At 35.6% G+C, this 23,290-nt stretch overlaps 1 protein-coding gene across 7 annotated transcripts in view; it reads left to right on the top strand.

The window, feature by feature from the left end:
• The window catches only part of ANKRD12 (ankyrin repeat domain 12), a 94,870-nt gene that overhangs the window by 62,744 nt on the left and 8,836 nt on the right, over nt 1–23,290 (top strand). For 5 of the 7 annotated variants that reach the window (XM_088130601.1, XM_088130597.1, XM_088130596.1 and 2 more), the window contains 8 exons: nt 1,227–1,295; nt 4,029–4,175; nt 5,455–5,655; nt 9,143–9,285; nt 10,611–10,758; nt 11,766–16,333; nt 21,949–22,047; nt 22,413–22,556. In XM_088130601.1, coding sequence (XP_087986727.1) covers nt 1,227–1,295; nt 4,029–4,175; nt 5,455–5,655; nt 9,143–9,285; nt 10,611–10,758; nt 11,766–16,333; nt 21,949–22,047; nt 22,413–22,556 — 5,519 coding nt within the window. Of the gene's footprint in view, nt 1–1,226; nt 1,296–4,028; nt 4,176–5,454; nt 5,656–9,142; nt 9,286–10,610; nt 10,759–11,765; nt 16,334–19,256; nt 19,798–21,948; nt 22,048–22,412; nt 22,557–23,290 lie in introns of those variants that run through there. The other 2 variants (XM_088130600.1, XM_088130603.1) reach the window with 2 other exon arrangements.

The raw sequence follows: 23,290 nt of genomic DNA, 5'->3' as shown, positions 1-23,290 counted from the left end.
CAATTTGGGCCTGTCACTATCATTCAGCCTATCTCCCAGGGGTATCGTGGAGAAAAAATGCATGAGGGGATGCTATATATTCCATCTTTTGTCCTTGGAGAACTAAAAGAATAAATCTAACATTGTATTTTGTTATAGAACAATCTCAGCCCTCTAATGCAGCTATTTCATATTGGTGGTCCTTTAGGGCCCTTCTCCAGTTTTTAAAAATGAAAGTAAATATGAGTGGATACAGCTATGCGTGCCTCTGTATACTTAGAACTTTATGTGATGTACCAAAGGAAAAATTCTCATCTGGATGTTCTGGTAGAAGTGTGGTCTAGCTAAGTGCGTGCATGTTTGAAAACCCACTTTTCTTCCACCTCATCCTCCCCTCTCCCAAATTAGCAAAATATAGTGAATATACATACAGTCAGTGAAAAGCAGTAAAGTTTTTTGGAATAAAATCAAAGCAGGCATAGGTAGTCCTCGATTTATTACCACAACTGGGACTGACACTGCCATTGCTAAGCAATGAGGTTGTTAAATGAGTCACACCCAATTTTACAACCTTTTTTGCTGTGGTCGTTAAATGAATCACATGGTTGTTAAGCAAATCCAGCTTCCCCCATTGACTTTGCTTGTCATAAGCCCCCTGGGAAGGTCGCAAATGGCAATCACGTGACCCTGGGACGCTGCAAACTTGGAAAATATATGCTGGTTGCCAAGCACCCGAATTTTGATCATGTGACCATGGGGGTGCTGTGATGGTCATAAGTGTGAGGACTGGTTGTAAGTCACTTTTTCACTGCCATTGTAACTTTGAATGGTTGCTAAACGAATGAGCATAAGTCGAGGACTACTTGTAGTTACTGAGCCAATCAACATTGGAAAAGGTGTATCAATTTATAAATAACAGAAAACTAGCACCAGTTAAAATTACAACTTTCATGTAAAGCAATACTAAAGTGGAGCACTAAAAAAAAAAAATATGATTAAGTGTGCTCCCCCCACTATTGTATAGGTGTTATACATCACCTATATTTATTTGATATCACCAGTGTGTTTAATACAAGTAGGAATTATTCTAGAGTTTGTTAGGCATTTTGAAATGACACTATAGAGGTTGTAGATAGATGCTAAGAAATAACCAAAATATGGTGTGTAGTATATCTATCTTGTATGCCACGCTTCTTTCCTCTTGCTCTTCTCCATCCCTTTTCTCCCATGTCTTCTTCATTCTATAGATTCAGATCCAGGACATACAAATGAAAACTGGGGGGAGAGATTAATACCTTCTTACAGGACATATTCAGGTAAATGGATTATCAGGTGTACTTATTATAGTTGCTTATTTACATTTGTTAATGTCATCACAGTAGTTGTTCATTTTTTGTGCTAGTGAACTACCTGCAAATAACTTCCTTATTAATATAAATGTAACATACTACTTTTCATTGGAAAATTAAAAGTGCTAATTAAACTTGTAGTGTAGTGTATTTCCATTCCAGTGAAAATTGTTTACACCTGTGGAGGAAAATGGCGGTTACCATGAAGTAACCACTAATTTATTAGCAAAAACAGTTTTGATTCTAAATACAATTGCACCATGGATAGGTTAAATAGTAAAAGTGATTCACATCTAGAACAATATATTTATTGATGGGAGTGAAGCAGGAGATTTACTTTCACATCTAAAACTTTACATATCAGCTAAGGAAGAAACGGATGGGAACAATATCAATCTAGCAGATCTTTTTTCTTTAACTTTTCTCTTGTTGTATGCACTGGCGAGGACTGAGTATTTGCCACACTAACTCCAGGCTAATGTAATTGAGAGGTCCAGTCCTAGCACCTAAGGAATTGGGAGGCAGGGTGGGGAATGTGATGGCTTGGGATTAGTTGCCTGTAGTACACCCTGTTTCTGCATACTAAAGCTCAACCAGTAGACCTTTCGTCAGGCAGAATTGGACCACTAGGGTGGAAAGAGTCACTGTGTGATGAAACTCTTCCACTGGCAAAAGACACTTCTGAGAGCTAGGATTCTGAGCTGTCTTTGGGCATTTGGACTGGTCTGTAAAATAATTGTCAAAGTGTTCCTAATGCTTCTGTTGCTAGATAGGTTTTCTGCAAGTGTAATATAGACAATATATTTATACAAGGCGAATATATTTCTTAGAAAATAGTTTACAAATGATAAGTCATGCCAGACAAGCTTGACCTCCCTCTTTTATTAGAACTACAAAAGCAGCTATTCAGTCTAACCATGGCAAGTCTACTTTTTATTCATAGCTGATGTCAAACTAATACAGTGATAATAAATAAGTTAAAGGTATAAATAACTCTAGCATGGATGTTTGATATATAATTTATTTGCAGAAAAAATAAAATGAAAATTCTGTTACTAAATGTAGCTTGAAAGGCAATATATGGGGGGGGGGGAAACCCTAATTGTAGCAACAATTTTCAGGTTGCAAAAGTTAAAGATAATAATAGAAAAGCTCAATAACGAACAATAATTGTATATGTTACCTTTTTAAAAATAAAAATTCTAACTTTTTTTACTGAAGAATTCCATTTGCCTATGTAATGCGTCATTGTAAGCTTTTTTCCTATTACATTTGCTAGCAAAACTGCACACAAAGTATCTTTTTACTTTTGGGTGCCTCTGTGTGTGTTTAGTGAATGGGGGAAGAGACTTCAGGATTTCTCAGATGTAATTATCAAGGCTTGAAGGCAAATATGTAGGCCAGTAAAGGGTGAGAACTTAAATTATGTGGCTGTAAGAACAATTGCTGATTAAAATAGGTGCAAGAAAAAGCTGGGAAGCTGTTGATTGATGCATATTAACCCCTACCTCATTTCACCTTTAGAACAAACATGGTTTCCCATCACCAGTAGTCTCCTGATTGCATGTATATCCCTTGAGTGCACCTGATCCAACAACATGAAAATTACTGATTTATCATGAAGGGATATCAGAGACAAAATAGTCATAATTGGGAACTCAACCTGCTGTCCTATACATCATAATAAATCGGAATAAATCCTGCTGACATATTTGTGAAGAGTTATGTGTGTAATTGAATCCTAATGCTCTTGAATATATGGTCATATTACTAACAGTATATTTTTCTTCATTTTATAATGTTGATCCCCAGAAAAAATATCATAAATATAGAAAATCATCAATATGCTTACTTATTTATGAAATGTGTTACAAATTATGATTATTATGGCAAAAGTACAGTTAAGGAAATTCAATTATAAAAATAATCATTTTTCTTTATGAATTTTCTATGAAAATTATATTTATTCAGGATAAGGAAATAGAAAATTAGTATCCTGCTGTATTATTTTGAAGATTTTGTATCACATGATATAAGACATATCATCAAGCTAAATCCAATGGTTGAATGACCCAACATAGATCAAGTAAAATACTTATAAAATATGGCATTATGCTTAAAATGGTATAGGAAGGAAATTTTGAAGTCTTACTTTTCCATATTCCCATCTTCCCCATTTTTTTCTTCCTAGCTGTTTTTGCTAATGGGGGGAAGTATTATTTCAAATCATGGTGTTCCATCATGAAAAAAAAAGGTGAAATAGTTTTTAAAAAGCATATATTATGAAGAAACAGTTCAGTACCAGTCTCCCAGCTATACTTCATCCATTCTTTAGGAGTTCATGTTGATAAAATATGCTTTTACCACTTCTACTTTATAACCCTCATATGCATGGGGTAAGCTTAGATGTACAGTATTGACTAAATCAGTGCCCTAGAGTAAAAAGTGTTACTTATCATGTATTTGAATCTGACTCTCTGAAGTCTATGGTCAGCACTCTAGGTGCTTCACATTTACTCAGTTTGGAAAGCCAGACTTGTAGAGAGAATATTTAATGCTCTTGGATTTCCACCAGCATGAGGAACTCATTTAATAACTTTAGGGAGTTATTTCTCCAATTTCAATCTTCGTTTGTTTTATTTATAATCTGCTATAATTGGGAATATTTTGCTGCTCTTATGAGTCTACTGGTATTTCCAGAGAAAGAAGTCCCAGAAAAGAAGAAAATGAAAAAGGAAGCTGGAAATAAAAAAACAGCACCTGTTAGCATTCTTTTTGGTTACCCGCTATCAGAACGTAAACAGATGGCCCTTCTTATGCAGATGACTGCAAGAGACAACAGCCCAGGTAATAGCAGAACTGTTTCCCTTTGTATATGTATCTAATCAAAGGCATGTAGAGGATAAGTTAACATGGCAGGAGGTTTGGATTTTCATTGAAACTGTAGGATGGGAAAAGGAGTATTAATTCACCACTTTATTCATGAATCTATTCCTGATTTGGGATGGGTGGGAGGATAAGTCAACTGCATTTTAAAAACATCACTTGTATTCTTACAATTAATGTAACATGATTAATCCAGAGATGCACTTTATAACAAAAAGTTTTACTAAGCTACTGTTACATGTATTCTAAATATACATACATGGGATTGATTTATGAATTAACTATTTCTAATAGTTGCAGAGTAAAGTATTCAAGTCATGGCTTCATATTTTGAATTTGGTAATATTACCTTGCAGATTTATTTTCCTTCCAAGTGAGGCTATCTTAAATATAGTAATCTTGAAAAATTTTCAGAGTTTTGTTTAAAAGTAACATTAAAATTTAATCTACCAGGTAATAACAGAAATGCAGTTTATTTTGATCATAAACTATTTACAAAGATTACATTCTGTTTGGTCCAACAGCAATTAATATTAAACAGTTTAGATTCAGTTGTGTTGTTTTCTATTTAATTAACTGTATTCCTTCTATTTTAATGTATATCAGTGACTCACAACACTTTTGTTTTTAAAGTTGAGAAAATGAAACAATGCCAGCATTATAATTTTATTCACTTAATAAGGTTAATTGATAAGCATTAAAACTATGCTAGGAATCAATAACTATGCATTTTTGCATATACTTGACTTGTCTGTCATGGTCTGAATCTGATTTGTGTTCTTTGACAGTTTGTGTATAAAAATGGGATAGAGAGATACCAGGCATCTCCCTTCCCCTCCCTCCCCCCCCCCTTTTTTTTTTTGTTGGTACCTTTGAGTCAGTCTTGACTCCTGGCAATTGCCTGGAGTCCCTGCAGTGTTTTTGGCAAGCTTTCAGAAGTGGTTTGCCATTGCCTGCTTCCTAAGGCTGAGAGAGAGTGACTGGCCAAGGTCACCCAGCTGGCTTTGTGCCTAAAGTGGGACTAGAACTCATGGTTTCCCAGTTTCTAGTCTGATGCCTTCATCACTATACCAAACTGGCTCTCTTTACAGAGAGAGAGAGAGAAAAAATGAGAATGGGAAAGTGTGTACAGAATGAATGAGGAGTATAGTATGTATTTACATATCTGAATAAATGATTGAGTTAACATTCCCCTTTGCAAATTTTTTATTGATTTCATACTTTGAACTTTGTTTTGTAGATCCTAATTTAAATCATCCTTTACAAACAGTGCCAACACAAAAGAAAACTCCAAGCTCCTCATCACGCCAAAAAGATAAAGTTAACAAAAGAAATGAACGAGGGGAAACTCCCTTACATACAGCTGCCATTAGAGGTGATGTTAAACAAGTTAAAGAATTAATTAGTCTAGGTGCAAATGTGAACGTGAAAGATTTTGCAGGTAAGTTTGATAAGCAGTCCATTTTTAAGACTATTTAATGTATTTTACAATTACTAAAATTATTGATCCCTTATCAAATATAAAACTAAGTTCCAAATTTAAGGTTCATTTACAATACAGATAGTCCCTTGCTTATGAACAGGTTATGTTCCAAGAGGCTATTCATAAGTCTGTTTTGTTCGTAAGTCCAACCAAGTAAAAAGTAAAAAAAAAAGAGGCAGGAGGCAGGGCAGTGATGTGGGCAGAGGAGCCCTATTTTCTGCTGCCAATGTGTCGCCAGGTGAGGCAGGAGAGGGGGTGGTAGCAGAGGAGAGGGGATAGAGGCATGCCGCAAACTAACCCTTTCCTGCCTTCTCCCACCTTCCAGGAAGTTGGAGGTTTGCATTGGAGTTGGAGTTCCCAGAAAGGGTTAGTTTACATGGCGTGCTCTGTTGCCGGGTGAGGCAGGAGAGGCGGTGGTGGCTCCTTGGGCGAAGGATGAGCTGGTGGGGCGCGGCGCGCTCCATTGCCGGGTAAAGCAGGAGACCTCCACCCCATTCCTCTGTCCTATGCCACCACCCCCCTCTCCTGCCTCACCTGGCGACGGAGTGCGACGCATAAACTAATCCTTTCTGGGAACTCCAACTCCAGTGCAAACAGAAGGCGGGAAAGGGTTAGATTGTGGTGTGCTACAACCTTTTTCCTCCTTCTCCTGACTTCTGGTTACAACTCCCAGCCTAACCTCCAGTTCTGACTTCCGGGTCCATCTTGTTCATATCGGTGAAAGTTCGCAGCGTGAAAGTTCACAAGTAGTGGACTATACACATTTAAAAAAAACAGTGAATTTGCGTATTTAGAGTTTCACAAAGTGACCATTGATAGAGTGCTGTTTTACATCAGTGTTTTGGCTTGTTGTAAGATACTTTCTGTGCAGTGTTTTTAAAACCTATTCACAGTAGTAAATAACTACTTTTCCACAACTGCCATCTTAGCTATTATTCTCTTCTCTGGTGGGCCCTTCGTCTTCCAAAAGTGCAGAGAACTGTAACTGAGAATGAGGAATTGGTAATACAGGTAGGTCACACTTAGTGTGAGTTCAAATAACATGATATTCAATTTAGTGTGATTTATAAATTGATACCAGGTCACATTTAATGCGAGCCAAAATTCAGTCAGTGCAAAGCTAGTACATCTGCAGGTGAAGATAGTGCATGCACAGTTGCCGCTGGAGTTTAGACGCTAATCATTGTGTATGCAAAATGGAGAAAAGGAAGAAGGAAAGCTCAAAAAGCAAGAGGCTCATTTTTAAGAACTACAGCAGAATATAGGTCATAGCAGATAACACTTCAGATATGGGTTTATGTTCTTTTATTGTTATACAGAATTTCATTAATAAACATATACAAATTTATGTTTAAACATTTTAATTGTTTATTTCCATTGAACTGGAACCAATTATTTTATTTCCCATTAAAATATCACTTTGAATAGTGCAAATTCAAATAATGTGACCATTTCGTGGAATTCATTAACCACACTAATCGAGCCCTACCTGTATATACCATCATTATAGAAGTGTTTCTGTTTGTCAGAGAATGGTTCTTGGATCCAAGGAATTTGCACACTGTAACTAAAGTTATAACTGTAGCAGGGATATGTGTAACATGCACCTTCCCATCCTTTACTTGAGTTCCACAATCTAGGTATAACTGGATATAGAGTTCCAACAGGGAAACTGGGAGATATCTTCTTTTCAAATGGAATCTGGTTGGGCAGAACAAGGAATTCTCCAGGACTTTTAACCAGGGCCACCAGGTCTAAGCAGTTCGGGAGTATGTGTATTACACAAACCCAAAAGTGGAGTAACAAAGAATAATGTATTTTTATTTTAATAAATGCAATGAAGTAAGTACAGGTAGTCCTCAAGTTACAACAGCAGTTGGGTCCAGAATTTCCATCGCTAAGCGATGTGTCATAAAGCACATCACATGATTGCATCTCTTAGCGATGGCAATCCCTGCAGTCCCCATTACCGTCATTAAGGATTGTGAGTCGTTAAGCTAGCACCTCCTTGCAACTTCCTGCCAGCTTCCAACAACCAAAATCAGTAGGGAAGTCGTCAGGGAGTTGCAAGTCCCAGATGGCTCACAAGCAGGCTTGCAGGCAGGTAAGTGGTGATTGCCAGGTGGGAGGGGATAAGAGGTGGCCAGGGAGGCACAGTGCAAGCATGGCAGGGCTTGGGGTGGCTGCTGCCAGGTAGGGGAGTGTGCGCAAGTAGCTGGGGAGGCATGGTGCAAGCGCAGTGAGGTTCATGGAGGGTGCACAGGTGGGGGAGACTTACCCGAGCAACTTGCAACCTTCCCTGCCAGCTTCCCCACTGACTTTGCTTGTGGGATGCTGACAGGGAAGGTCACAAATCCAATCACATGACTGTGGGATGCTGCAACTGTCATAAGTGCAAGCTGGTTGCCAAACACCCAATCATGATCACATGACTGTGGGAGTGCTGGGACAGCTGGAACTTCGAGGACTGGTTGAAACCACCACTCGTTCAGTGCTGTTGTAACTTCGGTCACTGAATGAGTGGTCGTTAGCCACTATTTTGTTCAGGAAGTCTGCTTCTATAGTTGCTTCTATAATCCTTGCTGCTCTTAGGAACTGCAACCACCCTTGATTCCACCTACTTGCTTCTCATTAGAAAATTATGGTGCCTTTATAAAACTGTGGACTTAACAGAATCACCATCTAAACTGCCGGCTTAAAATAATAAAATGAGATGCATCAAAATTAAATTAAAATATATTGTTTTCAGTACAATGTGGCCATGCATAATTTCAGTTGGATTGGATTTTTTAGGTGGTAGAAACACAGTAATATATAATAATAAATTTGTAAATAAGCGGGACATGTAAATACCTCATCTAATTAATAATTTGTGGGGGGAAAAGAATTTGTGGATTGCTGCATTTTGCTGAATCCAGTTATTTTAAAGTCCTTAGAATTTAAAACAAATTCTAAGGATTTTAAATTCTATTAATTATTCTTGCAAAAGAACAGAATAATTAATAACATTATGCAACTTAAGTGTCAAAAAGTTCAAGTTAATGTTTCTAGAATATTTTGAACATTTTCAGCATTGTTCTAGAAAGCAACATGAAGTATGTCTTTTGAAAGTCTTGTCTAAAAGTATATAATATAAAAATCAATTGCTTTTTTCCAAGAACAGTTATACTGTAAATCAAGAATTTTGCCATGTGATATCTTTAGCTTCCAGCAAGTTACATTTTTAAAAACACATTATGTCAAAATTGACAAACTATATTATGTGCAGTGTATAAAACAAAACAATCCTCTGGCTTTAAAATTACTTGTAGTTTATTTATAAAAGAAATGCCTGTATTTGTATTTATACTACCTGTATTTTGTTTAAATTATATTTTATGGTCTATTGAAAAGTTGGTAAAGGCCAAATATTAAAACTAAAATTATGTTTGGACTTTTGTTATAGGTTGGACACCACTCCATGAAGCTTGTAATGCTGGTTATTATGATGTTGCTAAGGTCTTGATAGCAGCAGGGGCAGATGTAAATACTCAAGGCTTAGATGATGATACACCACTCCATGATTCTGCAAGCAGTGGACATAGAAAAGTAAGTATCATTCATGAAAAAATTAAATACATAATATGTGTTATCTTTAATAATCAAAGCTAACTAAACATAATCTAACAAAGGAATCCTATATACCAATTAGACCCTTGGGTGATTTGTTATCAGCATCATTGGCAAAGACAATGGTGATTATATTATTGCAGATCTCAAAGTATCTATTCAAACAGAGGTTAAAATCATGTGTCATTCACGACCATAATTTTGAAGTACAACATATAATGACACAATACAGTACAGCTCTACTATGCTATCTGTGAAATTACACAATATAGCTCCACAGCGCTGTCTGGGAAAGAAGCATGCAAAGGAAACACAGAATCTTCTTAGGTCAAAATTTCAAGACCATTTATAGAGAAAAAGCTCTTTTAGCAAGTTATGAAGGCAAAAAGCCAGGAAATGCAATGGTGGCAGATGCTGACAGTATGCAGTGTCTGGTACCTCAGTTTATAGGAAAGCAGGGAATGGGAATTTGTTCTACTAAAGGGGAATTGATTGATTATGTGCAATCAAATTGGGGTTGATTCTTAGCAACCACATAGATTTTATCCAGGAGAATCTCCAATAGTGCACCCATCGCCACTATAAGTGAGTCCATCCACCTTGCTGCTTGTTATCTTAGTCTTCTGTTTCCTTCCATCTTTCCCAGCACTTCTCCAGAACACTAGGTCTTCACATAATGTGTCCAAAATATGATAATCTGAGCCTGGCCATTTGTGCCTTAAGTAAGAACTCAAGGGTTGATTTGTTCAATGATCCTTTTTTTTTTTCTTGGCTGTCCATGGCATTCTCCAACACCAAAGTTCAAAAGCGTCAATACTTTTTCTATCATGTTTTGATAAAATATCTGTCTTGGTGACATATCTCAAGTTATGTCAAAGCCTTTTTTTAAAATTAATATTCTGTATGTGTCATGTTTTGACATAATATCTGCTTTGGTAAAGTATCTAAAGTTCTGCCAAGTCCTATTTTTATTCAGCCAGCAGAGCTTGATTATAAGATTGTTATATAAAAAACTTTAAACATTATATGCCAATAAATATTCAGTCTATTTTGTTTATCTTTTTTAATCTACTGCAACTTCAAAAACTGCTTTAGAGTAATCACAGATGGAATGTTCCATATAAGTAGTGTGAGGATTTCAACATTTTTGATTCTATCATGTATTTACATAGTCAGCACACATGGCATTTTTCAGAGTAAGAATGTTAAAAATACAGGTAAATGTTAATGTTTTCAATTTATTTATCTCCTGATGAAACTTTTTTAAAATGGGGTTTTCAGCTGCAATGAACCTAATATTTCAGATTGTAAAATTGCTCCTCCGACATGGTGGTAATCCATTCCAAGCCAATAAACATGGAGAAAGACCTGTTGATGTAGCTGAAACAGAAGAACTAGAACTATTATTGAAAAGAGAAGTTCCTATTTCTGATGATGAAGATGGCTGTTCAGGTCAGAAAAAAATCCTTTTAGTTGTTGGATGATCTGTGTCTATATATACTATGTTTAAATTGTGTAATATTTCAAAATACTAGGACATAGGGGTATGCAAATGGAGTTCTTTGTTCCTAAATTTTGGTATCAAAAGACTTGCAAATTTTAAGTTAACTGAGGGTATTTGACTTGATAAATTGAAAATAGCCTAAGTGGTATATATGTAAGATTTATTAATAAACATTATAAATATGAACTTCAGAAATATTTTGTTATTCCATTTATCTTTCAAACTGTACATATTTTTTTTTCAACTAACTTGCTTGGTGATAGAACAGATAGAATGAGTTTGCTTGATTATTTCAAATGTCTTCAAAAAGTATCCTTCTAGAGAGATACAGAAGTAAGAAGACAGATTTTTTACTTTGTAAAATATATAATTATTCCACAGGAGTAGGTTCCTTATACCTGTAGGTCCTAGTTTTTGTTGCTGAAACATGAGTAGGGATATCAGAGTAAGAGAAATACCTTTTTGGGTCTCCTGTTGTTTCAGCTATTTCTGATATTTGTGTTTCTATTTTTGGTGTGTATATAGAATTATCATTGGTATTATTATTGTATACACCTATCATCTAAACTTGTTGTGGCTTGCAAAAGCATAAAATACAATAAAACATCCATGGCAAGAAAAAAAATGCAATAAATTATGCAAGGTAAGGAAAAATAACATAACTAGATTAAAATGTAAGAAAGATGAATTCATAACCCTAAATAACATATAATACAATTGGTTTTCTGAATTTGCAGTTTATCCCTGGAATTTCCTGTCCAAGTACTATTATACCATGTTAAATATAACACTGTTTTATTATAGTTTTTCTTAAAATAACACATTTCATATTTACTTCTACCTAATTTATACTATAATAATTTGAGCTAATGAAAATGTATGACAAATATGTAAGATTTGATTGCCATTAATAGCAAAGGAATGAACACAGCAGCAACATGTTTTTCTATTCTAGATCTTGATGAAGCACCATCTGTAAATCCTTCCAGCATAGATGGCAATATGGATTCTGAGACAGAGAAGGAATCTCTAGCTAATGACAACAAACATGTTTCTAATAAGACACCTCTTTCATCTGCTCTTGATGAATATGAATTTAAAGATGATGATGATGAAGAAGTTAAGAAAATGATTGATGATAGACATATTCCTCGGAAAGATCTGAGAAAAGAGGATACATCTGAAATAGAACAAAGTAATCTATTTCTTACACAGGAAAAGCTATCATTTCCAAAATCATTTAAAAATAAAAAACAGAAGCCTTCTAGAGTCCTGTATTCAAGTTCTGAAAGCTCAGATGAAGACATTCTTCAAGACAAAAAGATAATGACTCCTTCATGTACTGTTACAGAAATTTCAAATTCTGATGCAAAGATTAAAAAAGAATATGTTTATAATGAATATAAACAAAAAGGAAAAGTTAAAAGAAAACTAAAAAATCAAAGCAAAAATAAAGAGAACCAGCAATTAAAACTAGAAAAAGATAATTCCAGAGTGACAAACCTGGGTGTTTCCATGTTAGAATCTTTAGACAAAAGCAAAGAAGATGATAATTTCCGAAAAACATTTAGCCCAAAGGAAGATTCTTCTTTGCCTTTACTCCATATTACTCCTAGCAGATCTCCTAAACATCCATGTGGCATAAATGAAAAACAGTCTTCAACACCTAAACAAGAAAATGTTAAAACTTGTTTATCTCCAGGAGGGTCTGAGGTAACTTCACAATCTGAATTAATTCGATATGATCATAATGCAGATTCTGATTTTCTTTTGGAAAATTCTAGTGGTAAATCTTACAAGAACAGAGATAAAAGTAAGCATCAGAAAGAATTTATCTTAGAATTTAGTGAGAAATCCAGTCCTAAACTTAAAGAGGAAGATAACAGTCCATTCTTTGAAAATTCTGACTCTATGATGAAGAAGATTGACAAGGAGGGAAAAACACTTAAAAAGCATAAATTGAAGCATAAAGAAAAGGAAAGGGATAAGCATAAAAAGGAGCAGGATGGAGAGAAAGAAAGATATAAGCATAAGGAGAATTCCAAGGATGTCCAAAGGAATGTTGAGTTTGATAGAGAATTTTGGAAAGAGAATTTTTTCAAAAGTGATGAGACAGAAGATATGTCAACTGTAGACCATGACCCTCAAATGTCAGAGAAGAAATCTAAACTGGAAAAGGTCTTAATTAAAGAAGACAAATATGTGAAAGAGAGAAGCTTTCAGAAAGATAAAAATTTTAGAGAGGAAAAAGAGAGAGAAAAAATTAAAAAAGAAAATGACAAGGAAGAGAAAACAAAAGAAGATAGCATATTTATTGATAAAGAAGCGGAATTTTTTTGTTTAGGTGTTAGGGACATAGCAACAAGTATAACTTTTACAGAAAAGGAAGACATTGAGAAACAAGAAAAAAAGGATCATAGAGAAAAAAATGAGAAGCGGAACTCTGCTATTGAAAAAATAGAAAGAAAAAATACAGATAAAGAAAAAAAAATAAAATGTGAACATAAATCAGAAAAAGATAAATCAGACTCTCTTGAAAATGAAAAGACAAAAGAAAAGGAAAAGGTGTATTTTCAACAAGCAGAAAAAACTAATAAAGAACATGATAAATTAAAAAGCTTTAATACTATTAAAAAACTTGATGACAAAGAAAAAATCAAAGAAAGGTTTGAAAAGAAGCATGATAAAGAAAAAAATGATAGATTCTTGTCTGAATGTAAAGAAAAATCCAGCAATGATAAGAAATGCAAGAGTTCTGAAAAGGATGGTGAATATTCAAAAGTGGAGAAAGGAAGAAACAAAGAAAAGGAAATGGAGAAAAAAGAGAAGTCAAAAGAACGGGACAGTTCAGTAACTACAAACATAAAGCAAACAGCGGAAGAGAAAAAATGCAGTAGTGAAAAAACTTTATTCTTAAAAGAGAAGCCAAAGGATGAATTGCTGAAAACTCCTGATGGAAGAGAAAAGGATAAAAAAGATAAAGATATTGACAGATATAAAGAGCGTGACAAATATAAAGATAAAATACAGCAAAATAATGTACCTAAATTAAAATCTGAAACTGAAAAGCTTAAATCTAAACCATTACCAGTGTCTAAAGACACTCGACCTAAAGAAAAGAGATTGTTAAATGATGATTTGATGCAGACAAGCTTTGAAAGAATGCTTAGTCTTAAAGATCTGGAAATTGAACAGTGGCATAGAAAACACAAAGAAAAAATAAAACAGAAAGAAAAAGAAAGATTAAAGAATCGATCCTGTACAGAACTTAACAAAATAAAAGATAAAGACAAAATAAAATATTCACTTACTGAATCAAAGAACAAAGAACTGATTCGTTCAAAAAGCTCAGAGTTATCAGATGCTTCTGGAAAGGATAAGCAGCTAAAGGATGCTACCAGTAGTAGGTCGCAGTCAGTTGATATAAAAAGTTCTGGTGGAAAACCATCCCTAGCATTGGACAATAGCTTAAGTAGGTCTCCTAGATCAGAAAGTGAAAAAACTGGACTAACATCCAGATCAATATCCATGATTTCAATTGCTAGCTCAGAGGATTCTTGCCATGCTACAGTAACTCCTCCAAGACCTGTTATTGAATATGATTCAGATTTTATGCTTGAAGGATCTGATTCTCAAATGTCTTTTTCACATTCACCATTTTTGCCAAGTGCCAAATCACCTGCAAACTATGAGAATGATAGTTTGTCAGAGTTGCCAGAGCGTAATAAAGCACCTATTTTAAACAGACTTCCACCAGCTTATGTTAGATCAGCATCAGTCGAAGATGTGAAATTTGTTATAAATGATTGCAGACCAGTTGTAGAAGTGCGAAGATGCAGTATGCCAGCTGTTTATGAAAATACAAAACAGTCCCGAATATTAGAAGAAAATAGTCACAATACTTTGCTCTCAGTTCAAAGTTATAATTCTTTTCCTAAACATGAATGTTGCAATTTGCTTGAAAAGGATTCCCAGAATGGACTGACCAGCTTGTATTCCAGTTCTGCTTTATCCCCCAGTAGACCTGTTAATAAACTTAATGCATTAGATGCAGTTGGTAAAAACGCTGCTCCTTCAAGCTCATCAGGAGAAAGTCATACACTTTTAGAACATAACAATACAACCCCATCAAGTAAAACATGGGATGTGCCTTTGGATAAATGTATTTCATTAAATAGTGAGTGTTCCTGTTCAACCTATGCAGGCTGTGAGCCTGATACAACAAATGTCTCAGCCATAACTAATTTTGAAAATAAAACTATGAAAGAGCAGAAAAATTCTGAACGTTTTTGTCATCATGCTGAAAGCATATCAAATCCTACATCACAGGATATGGCAGAATTTTTGTCTGTTCAGTCATGTTGCCCTTCTCAGATTCAGCCAAGCACAGATTCAATCTATATGTCAAAGCATGTAGCTTTGTCAGATACAAACAGCCAAGAGCTTCTGATTAAGAACCCACAAAGTTCCATTCAACCTAGCAATTCAATATTAGACATAGATGCTACCAGCAAAAAAAAGATAGAAAAAAATGTCTTCTTGTCAAACAATAAGAAGGCAGATATGTTTATCACAGTTTATCCTGAAAGTGTTACTAAAGATATTTCACAAAATTTTGAAAAGGATTTTGTTGCAAATGATCCTCGCTTACACACTAGTGCAAGTTCATCTGTAGTAAGTAAGCTCATTTATAAAACATCACAAATTGATGAACTAGATCATAGCATAATTGATATTCAGTTCCAAGGTGAAAAAGTCCAGTCCACTGACATCTGTTCATCCCATATGGCTGGTAATAAAAATGACCTAGATCTACAGGATCTAAATGGTAGAGCACTGAAAGGAATTACAAATGAGTACAATAGAAAATTTTTTAATATAGACAGTGCAGAAAACAGTTCAATGGAAGAAAACCTGCAACAGTACCTGTCGTCTAATTTGGAAAGCCATTCACAGTTAACTGGACATGAAGTACATAAATATAGTCCAACTATTAAATCAGAATTGGAAGAAGCTGTAGAAGATCCTAAAGCACAACAGTATGAAATTCCTCAAAGAATTACAAGGAATAGAGCAAATATGCTTGCTAATCAAAGTAAACAGAACCTTTCTGGTTGCTCCCAGATCTCAGAAAGAGATTTTGACTCATCTGCCTCTTTAAAAGGACGAATAAGATTAACTGAGGAAGATGATGCTCAAACACATCATCCACGTAAAAGAAAGCTGTCACGTGTTCCTCAGCCTGTTCAAATAAATCCATCTTTAATGCAAGCTAAAGAAAAAACTCATCAGTCTCTGGCAGCTATTGTAGATTCTCTAAAACTAGAAGAGATTCAGCCATATAGTTCAGAGAGAGCAAATCCATATTTTGAATATTTGCATATAAGGAAGAAAATAGAAGAGAAACGTAAATTACTATGTAGTGTTATTCCTCAAGCACCTCAGTATTATGATGAATATGTAACCTTCAATGGATCGTACCTCCTAGATGGCAATCCCCTGAGCAAGATATGCATTCCAACAGTAAGTAACAGGAAATTTGAGCTACTATAGAATTTATTATTGGCTCTTAGCTATTGCTTTAACAGCTCCATGTCATTGTAAGCTAACAATATCAATGTTTATCTTGCTGTTATGCTCAGTTAGAACATGCAAACATAATCATGTTTTACTCATGCATGCTCCTTTTCCTCCCAACAACAAATATATAGTGTGTGTTATGCAAATAAGGAATTAAAGAGAGATGCCTGGACCACATCATGAAAAAATTACATATGGTACAACCAACTGATCGTGAAGAAAGGGTGCAAAGAAATTGACATGAGTAATATAAGCTTTCGACATTTCTTTTCCAATGTAATGTTCTCATACCAATTTTTATTTACATTATTTGTACAATTAGGAAAGCTATTACAAGGGCATGTTTGCCCTTCTAACATTAACTGAAGTCAGATATAAAATAAAAAGAGGATTACAATGGATTTCTGCCAATTATGCTCTTGAAAAAACAGTTGTGTTTTATTGTTCCTTTTGTTAAAGTTAAGGGTTGATTGAAATGGGAAGAGTATTTGCTGCTTCTTTCTTTTGGAACCATGCGTAACCTGAGTGTACCAGTTCACCAGTCTCTTAATCCCTTATCAGTAGTCCATTGCAATGGGTGGGGTGCCATATGGAGAACAATTAGCCCTTTTATCTGAATATCAATAATTTATTAAGACCTTTATTATAGTAATAAATAGCAACTTATAACTGAAATGTGAATAAAGAATTTTTAAAAGCAGTTATATCATTTGGTAGAAAATAGACCTGGTCTAGGGAAGTGCAACCTTCTTGGTCTTCCTTGACTTCCTAGCAGCTTTCAAACCATTGATTATAGTATCCTTCTGGAGTTGCTCTTTTGTAGTTCTCTTTCTTAAGGAGTCAGTTCCAGGTGTGTATGGGGGAGGGGGGATAAGCAATCTCTCCAGAACTCTGCTCTGTGGAATGCCTCAGGGTTCTCTACTCTCCCCATTTCTCTTTAGCCTCTAACTGCTGGGAGGGCTCACCTATCAGCATGGGATCAGGTATCATCAGTATGCTAATTATACCCAATTATATATCTTGGCCCCTCATCAGACAGGTGATACAGGAGAAATCATGACCAAGTACCTGGAGGATGTCAGAGTCTGGATGGGGAGGAACAGACTCAGACTGAACCTTTCCAAGACAGGATGACTTTGGGTCATTGGCTAAATGATTCCAGGGTAGCATCTAGTTCTGAATAGAGTTGTATTCTTCTGCTCAGAGGTGCTCTGCAACATGGGGATGCTCCTGGACTGACAGTTCCTGCTCAGGGAGCAAGTTGCAACTGTCACTAGAAGGGTTTATGCACAGTTACATCTTGTGTACCAGTTCTAGCCATATTAGTGTAACATGCTCTATGTGGGGCTGCCCTTAGAAAGCATTTGGAAGCTATGCCTGGTACAAAATGTGGCAGCCTGGGCAATGATGGGTGTTTCTCATTATACCTGGGTTACCCTGCTGTTTCAGGAGCTGCCCTGGTTTCCAGTTGGCTTCTGGGTGCAATTCAAGGTGCTAGTTGTCAACTTTAAACCCCTACATGGGTCTGGACTGGGTTATGTGAGGGACTGCCTTCTCTTATAGTTACAGTGACTATATGTCCTTTATTATAAAAGAAAGTTCTTTATCTCAGTAAGCTGTCCTTTGGATTTATTTATTTTTCAAAAACTCATTTTTGTCTTTCATTTTGGCCTTTTACTGTACAAATAGTACTTGTACTGTACAAATAGTACCACATTTAACTTTTACCATACAAATAGTACCACATAGCGCACAGTCTTTCACATTCATGTGAAAATATGGAAATTGAATTGTCTTTTTAAATAAATTTACATTTATTGTTTGATTTTAAATATTTTTATTAGAATATGTGTTTTTGTAAAGTTTTTCTTGATTTTGCTCTTGAATTCTCCTTTGTAAAGCAAAGTTATGAACAAAAAGCTTTTATCCTTATGAACCTCTTTCAGATTTGCCCCTTTTTCAGGTTTGTCCTTTATTTTTTCCAGGAAAACATGGTCACCATACTTATATTCATCTGCCTGTCTGATCAGATCAAAAAAGATCAGCTCCCTTCCAGGTCCCATCTATCCAGCAATACTGATTGATAGGACCTAGGAAAAGGGCATATTCAATTGCTGTTCCTATGCTTTGGAATTCCCTCCCTACGGAAATCCTATCTACCTCCTCCCCCTTGGGTTTAAGGAGAGAAATTAAGATACTTGAATATAGGAGTCTATTGGTGGAGGCTTTAATTATTTTTTATTCCACATGATGCTATTTAGATTGGTATTTTTTCAGTGGGTTTATTTTTATTCGTGAGTTTTTATCTATGATAGTTAGCTGCTTTTTATTGGCAGTTTACTTCTGAATGTTAGCTGCTCAGAGCCTTTGGGAATGAGTACATACAGATATTGTAAGTAAAAAAAAATGTAATGTTAATAGAAATATGGAAGAAGGGAGAAACTGAAGAATATCAGGTGATAGTCTTTGTTCTTTGGCACAGATTGCGCTGATATTTATTTCATTCTCATGTAATGCTAAGTCAATATTTAGTATTACAAAAAAGACATGTGGCCTCCAAACCCCATTTTTTAAATTAGGACATCTCCAACTGTTGCCAAAAGTCAGTATTACAATTTCACACTATTTTGAGGTAGAAAATACATGAAAATACAAATTTTTAAATAGATCTAAGTTTTTAAAAAACCTCACACACCATTTTTCCTTTAATGTTGCTACAATCAGAGAGGAGGAAAATGGCTATAAACCATACTGTATTCCAGGATATGATAGCTAAAAGGGATAGCTAACAGTCTGTGAGCAAGAAGAAATGATATTTCAGAATTTATACAGAGTCATATCTCAAACATTTTGCACTCTCTTGCAGTGCCCTTTTTGAAGAGAAGACTTCAATTGTCCTACATATCTAGCTCTCGTAGTGTCCAGTGATGCTTATTTTCATTAACTGCATTCCTGCTGTCCCATTCAGATAAGTTCACCAACTTAGTTTCAGCCAGTTATTGAGCTTTGATAGCTATGAGCAAGAGGTGGAAGTTTGCATTATTAACATTTTACTGTTGTACTTAAACCATACATTATTGTTGATTATAACTCTGGTTTACTAAAGAAGCCAATTTTATATATCCCATTGTTGATTTTAGGAAATATATACAGTAGTTAAGAGTAAGTTCACTTTAGAGTAGTATCTAAGCTGCAGTTAGGCTCAAACAGAATTCAAAGCTTCTAAACTTTTCATAGCTACCCAGAAATAGGGGAATAAATATATGAGTTCAAAACACTTGTTAGTATTAAACTGTGGTTCAGTAATGCATACATTACATTCAAACACAAACCCTATGTGTGTACATTCCTCCGTTTTTTTTTTTATCATACAAATTCCTAAACATAGTGAAAATTACTCATCAGCATCTTCTCAGAGAAATGGGAATGCAAATTAGCTTAGTTATCATGTATTAAATTAATGTGGTAGTTTGGTGAAAATTCTTCTTATTTATCCTATATTAACTGATAGGTAGACAACTCCCCCACACACACACACCAAATAATTACCTATGAACTGAGGACATAGCCTGGTAAGAAGTTGGAGAAAACAAGGGAAGAAGCAGGAGGAGCAAATAATAGCAAACCTCACTGCTGAAAAGTTGGTTGCCTTTGCAGATTAGCCTAAAGATTAGCAGTTGCTTGGGAGTGTTTGACCAAAGGAATTTTGACCCCTTTTATAATATGTATCTAAATAAGGGTTTGCTTTCTCTCCCTATTCAGTTACCTCTTCCCCTTGTCTTTCATCTCCATTTGGTTTTGTTCTCCCCTTTCTCTTTTCTTTCTTTCCTACCTATTCTTTTCATCCAGCCTTTATTCTGTTCCTTTTCATTCTTTCTTGCTTTCAGAAAAAAAGAATGGGGAATGCGTATGAGTACATATGTGTTTCTCTGTGTAACAATGATTTGTGTATGAAACAGAATGGTTGGAATATGTAAATACGGGATTGGTTTTATAAATGAGTTACCTTATTTTACAAGCAATTAATTTTAATAAATATTTATTGCATTTAATACTTCTTTGTTATGGTACTTGTATTTTTATGTAAATACATAATCCTTGACCTGGCCCTGACTTTTTTTTTGAGTGACTGGAAATTATGTCTGTGCACATACAAGTGAGATATATGCACACATTTATTAGGGAGGGAAAATTTCCAGAATTGGTTTCAGCTAGAGCTGTCAACCTTAGGCTGACAAAATGAGAAAACTGGACATTGCATAGGCTTTTTGTCTGGGTTTACATTTTTTTTCTATTTACTGTTTTTTGGTGAAGGCGTTTTAAATTGATGGTGATTTTTTTTTGGTGTAAATATTGTATATACTTGATGACACTCTTGAGGGAACCTAATGGTGATGCAAGATTGCAGTGTAAAATGTTTAGAATAATCTTGTGTGAACGATCATTTTTACTAGGACCAAACCTTATGCCTAGCCACGCCTTAGGTCCTAGTTCCAGGAAAAGTTAGGAAAAGAGTGGTTTAGAACTGAAAAGCTCTATAAGGATAGTTCCAAAGAGAAAAAGAAAATTTTGAGCATGGGAATGTGGAAGGAAAGTCTCAGGGCTGCTGAAGCCATTCCCCTGAGGATAACCACTGCTAAAAAGATATCTGAAGAGTGAATAACATTTTTAGTAGAGTAGGAATTCCCCAACAGACCTTAATAGATCAAGGGATGAATTTCTAATCTGCTGTATTAAAACACCTATACACATATTTAGGAATACAGGTAGTCCTTGAGTTATGACGATAATTGGGACTGGAATTTCTATGTAACTGCATTGCTTAGTGATGGCATTCCCAGCATTCCCTATTGCTGTCATTAACCAAATCCCATTGGTTGTTAGGAAAGGAGCAGGGCAGCAGGAGCAGCTGGGGCTTTGTGCTGTGGCGCTGGGGTGGCTGGCCGCACCACGGGGCTTGAGGCGGCACTCCTTGGCAGTGGCGCTGGAGCTAAGTGGAGGCCCAGGGGCAGCGGCTGAGACTGCTGAAGGCCCTGGCTCTCTTCTTCAGCCCCAGCACCACCACCACCGAGGAGTGCTGCTGTGCAGGGTGGCTAAAAGGGCAGAGATGGGCGGAAGATAGGTGGGTGGGGGAAGTTGAAGCGGCCCTGTGGTCATAAGTGTGAGTGAGCTGCCAAGTGCCCAAATTTTGATCTCATGGCCATGGGGCCACTGCAGTGGCCGTAACTTTTGGGACCAGACATAAGTACCATTTGTTCAGTGCCGCCAGAACTAACCAGTCAAATCTTAGCTCCCAAACTGGATTGGCAGACAGAGAGATTTTAAATTATGTAGACCAAGAATGCATAGAGTTAACAGTCCATATCCTTAGAAGACTCTACTTTAAACATTTCAAGAGAATACAAGACAAACTACCCACTTTCAGTATTCCATTTTTGTACAAATAGTACAGAATTTAGCCACTACTAAATACTGTAATTTTTCCCTCCAGTTGAATATATCTTTTGCATATGCCTCTGTGCCTACAGTTTTATATCAAAGTGATATTTCTTTCACAGATCACACCACCACCATCACTATCTGATCCACTTAAGGAACTCTTTAGACAGCAAGAAGTTGTAAGAATGAAACTCCGTTTACAACACAGTATTGAAAGGGTAAGAATGTAATAAAATCTATTGATTAGCTTCTTATTTAGCTTTATTTAGCATTTCTTCAATTGTCTATAAAGACTGATCATCACTTTTAAGAGGTTTTCATTTTTAAGTGAAAATTATAAGTAAGAAATTATAGTTATTAAGTTGGTTAATTCAGAACTGAACATTTCCATTTTTTTCAAGGGAAATTTAAAGTACAATGCATTCTTCCTTCCTAAAGTTCTGTCTTATATTTCTAACAAGATTCCTTCATAAGAATATGGAAAGGTTGCTTTTTCAGAGTGACAAGATATGTCTTTGAATTTTTTTTAAAAAAATTATGATTACATGATTTTGCTAAATTATATGTCTTTTAATTTAATTAGGAAAAGCTTATTGTTTCCAATGAGCAAGAAGTACTACGAGTCCATTATCGAGCAGCAAGAACTTTAGCAAATCAGACTTTGCCCTTCAGTGCGTGTACAGTACTGCTGGATGCTGAAGTATATAATGTGCCTCTGGATACACAGGTAGAAGAAAGTTGTTTGAAGCAGTGTGGTAAAAAGTAAAAATGCCCTCAATATGATGTTGACCCATAGTGAATATATGGACATATCCATGCAGTTAATTGGAAACAGTAGAAAAATTGTTTGCCATTATGTTCTTCCAAGTTGTTTGGTTTTTTTTATTTCCAGTCCTGACCCTGCTTAACTTCTGAATCCAAACCAGGCATGCACTGAAACCTCCTGAAAAACATTATGGAGTGCTTGTTATTTAAAATTAGTAATTTCATGCCAATTCATTACCTTATTTATTATTTATTTACTACAATTTATATGCCACTCAGTGCAACAAAACTCAAAGCACCTTACAACAACAGCAGCAACAAATACAACATTAAAATAAAAATCATCATAAACACAAGAGAAACAAAGCAACAGCAGCCTAAGGAATAACCATAACATCCACAGCAGAGGGTCCCCCTCATCACCAATCTGTTCCAGGGCTCTCTAGAAGAACCAAGTTTTAATGGCTTTCTGAAACAACAATAAGGTGGGAGCCAACCTAATTTCAGAAGGAATGTTGATCCAAAGAAGGGTGCCAGTGACTGAGAAGGTTTCTTCTAGTGGTCCTTGAAGATGACATTCCATAAGAAAAGGGATCTGGAAAGAGTCCACCCTTCCCAATCTTGTTGGGTAGGCAGAAGCCACTGAGATAAGGTAGTCTCATATTCAAGTTCTAAGCCATGTAAGGTTTTAAAGGT

Source organism: Python bivittatus, unplaced genomic scaffold, assembly GCF_059951505.1.
Source record: "Python bivittatus isolate LINGU-HERP-01145 unplaced genomic scaffold, Pbiv_v1 ctg000840_np1212, whole genome shotgun sequence".
Taxonomy (NCBI): domain Eukaryota; kingdom Metazoa; phylum Chordata; class Lepidosauria; order Squamata; family Pythonidae; genus Python; species Python bivittatus.
This window is presented reverse-complemented; position numbering and strand designations above follow the sequence as displayed.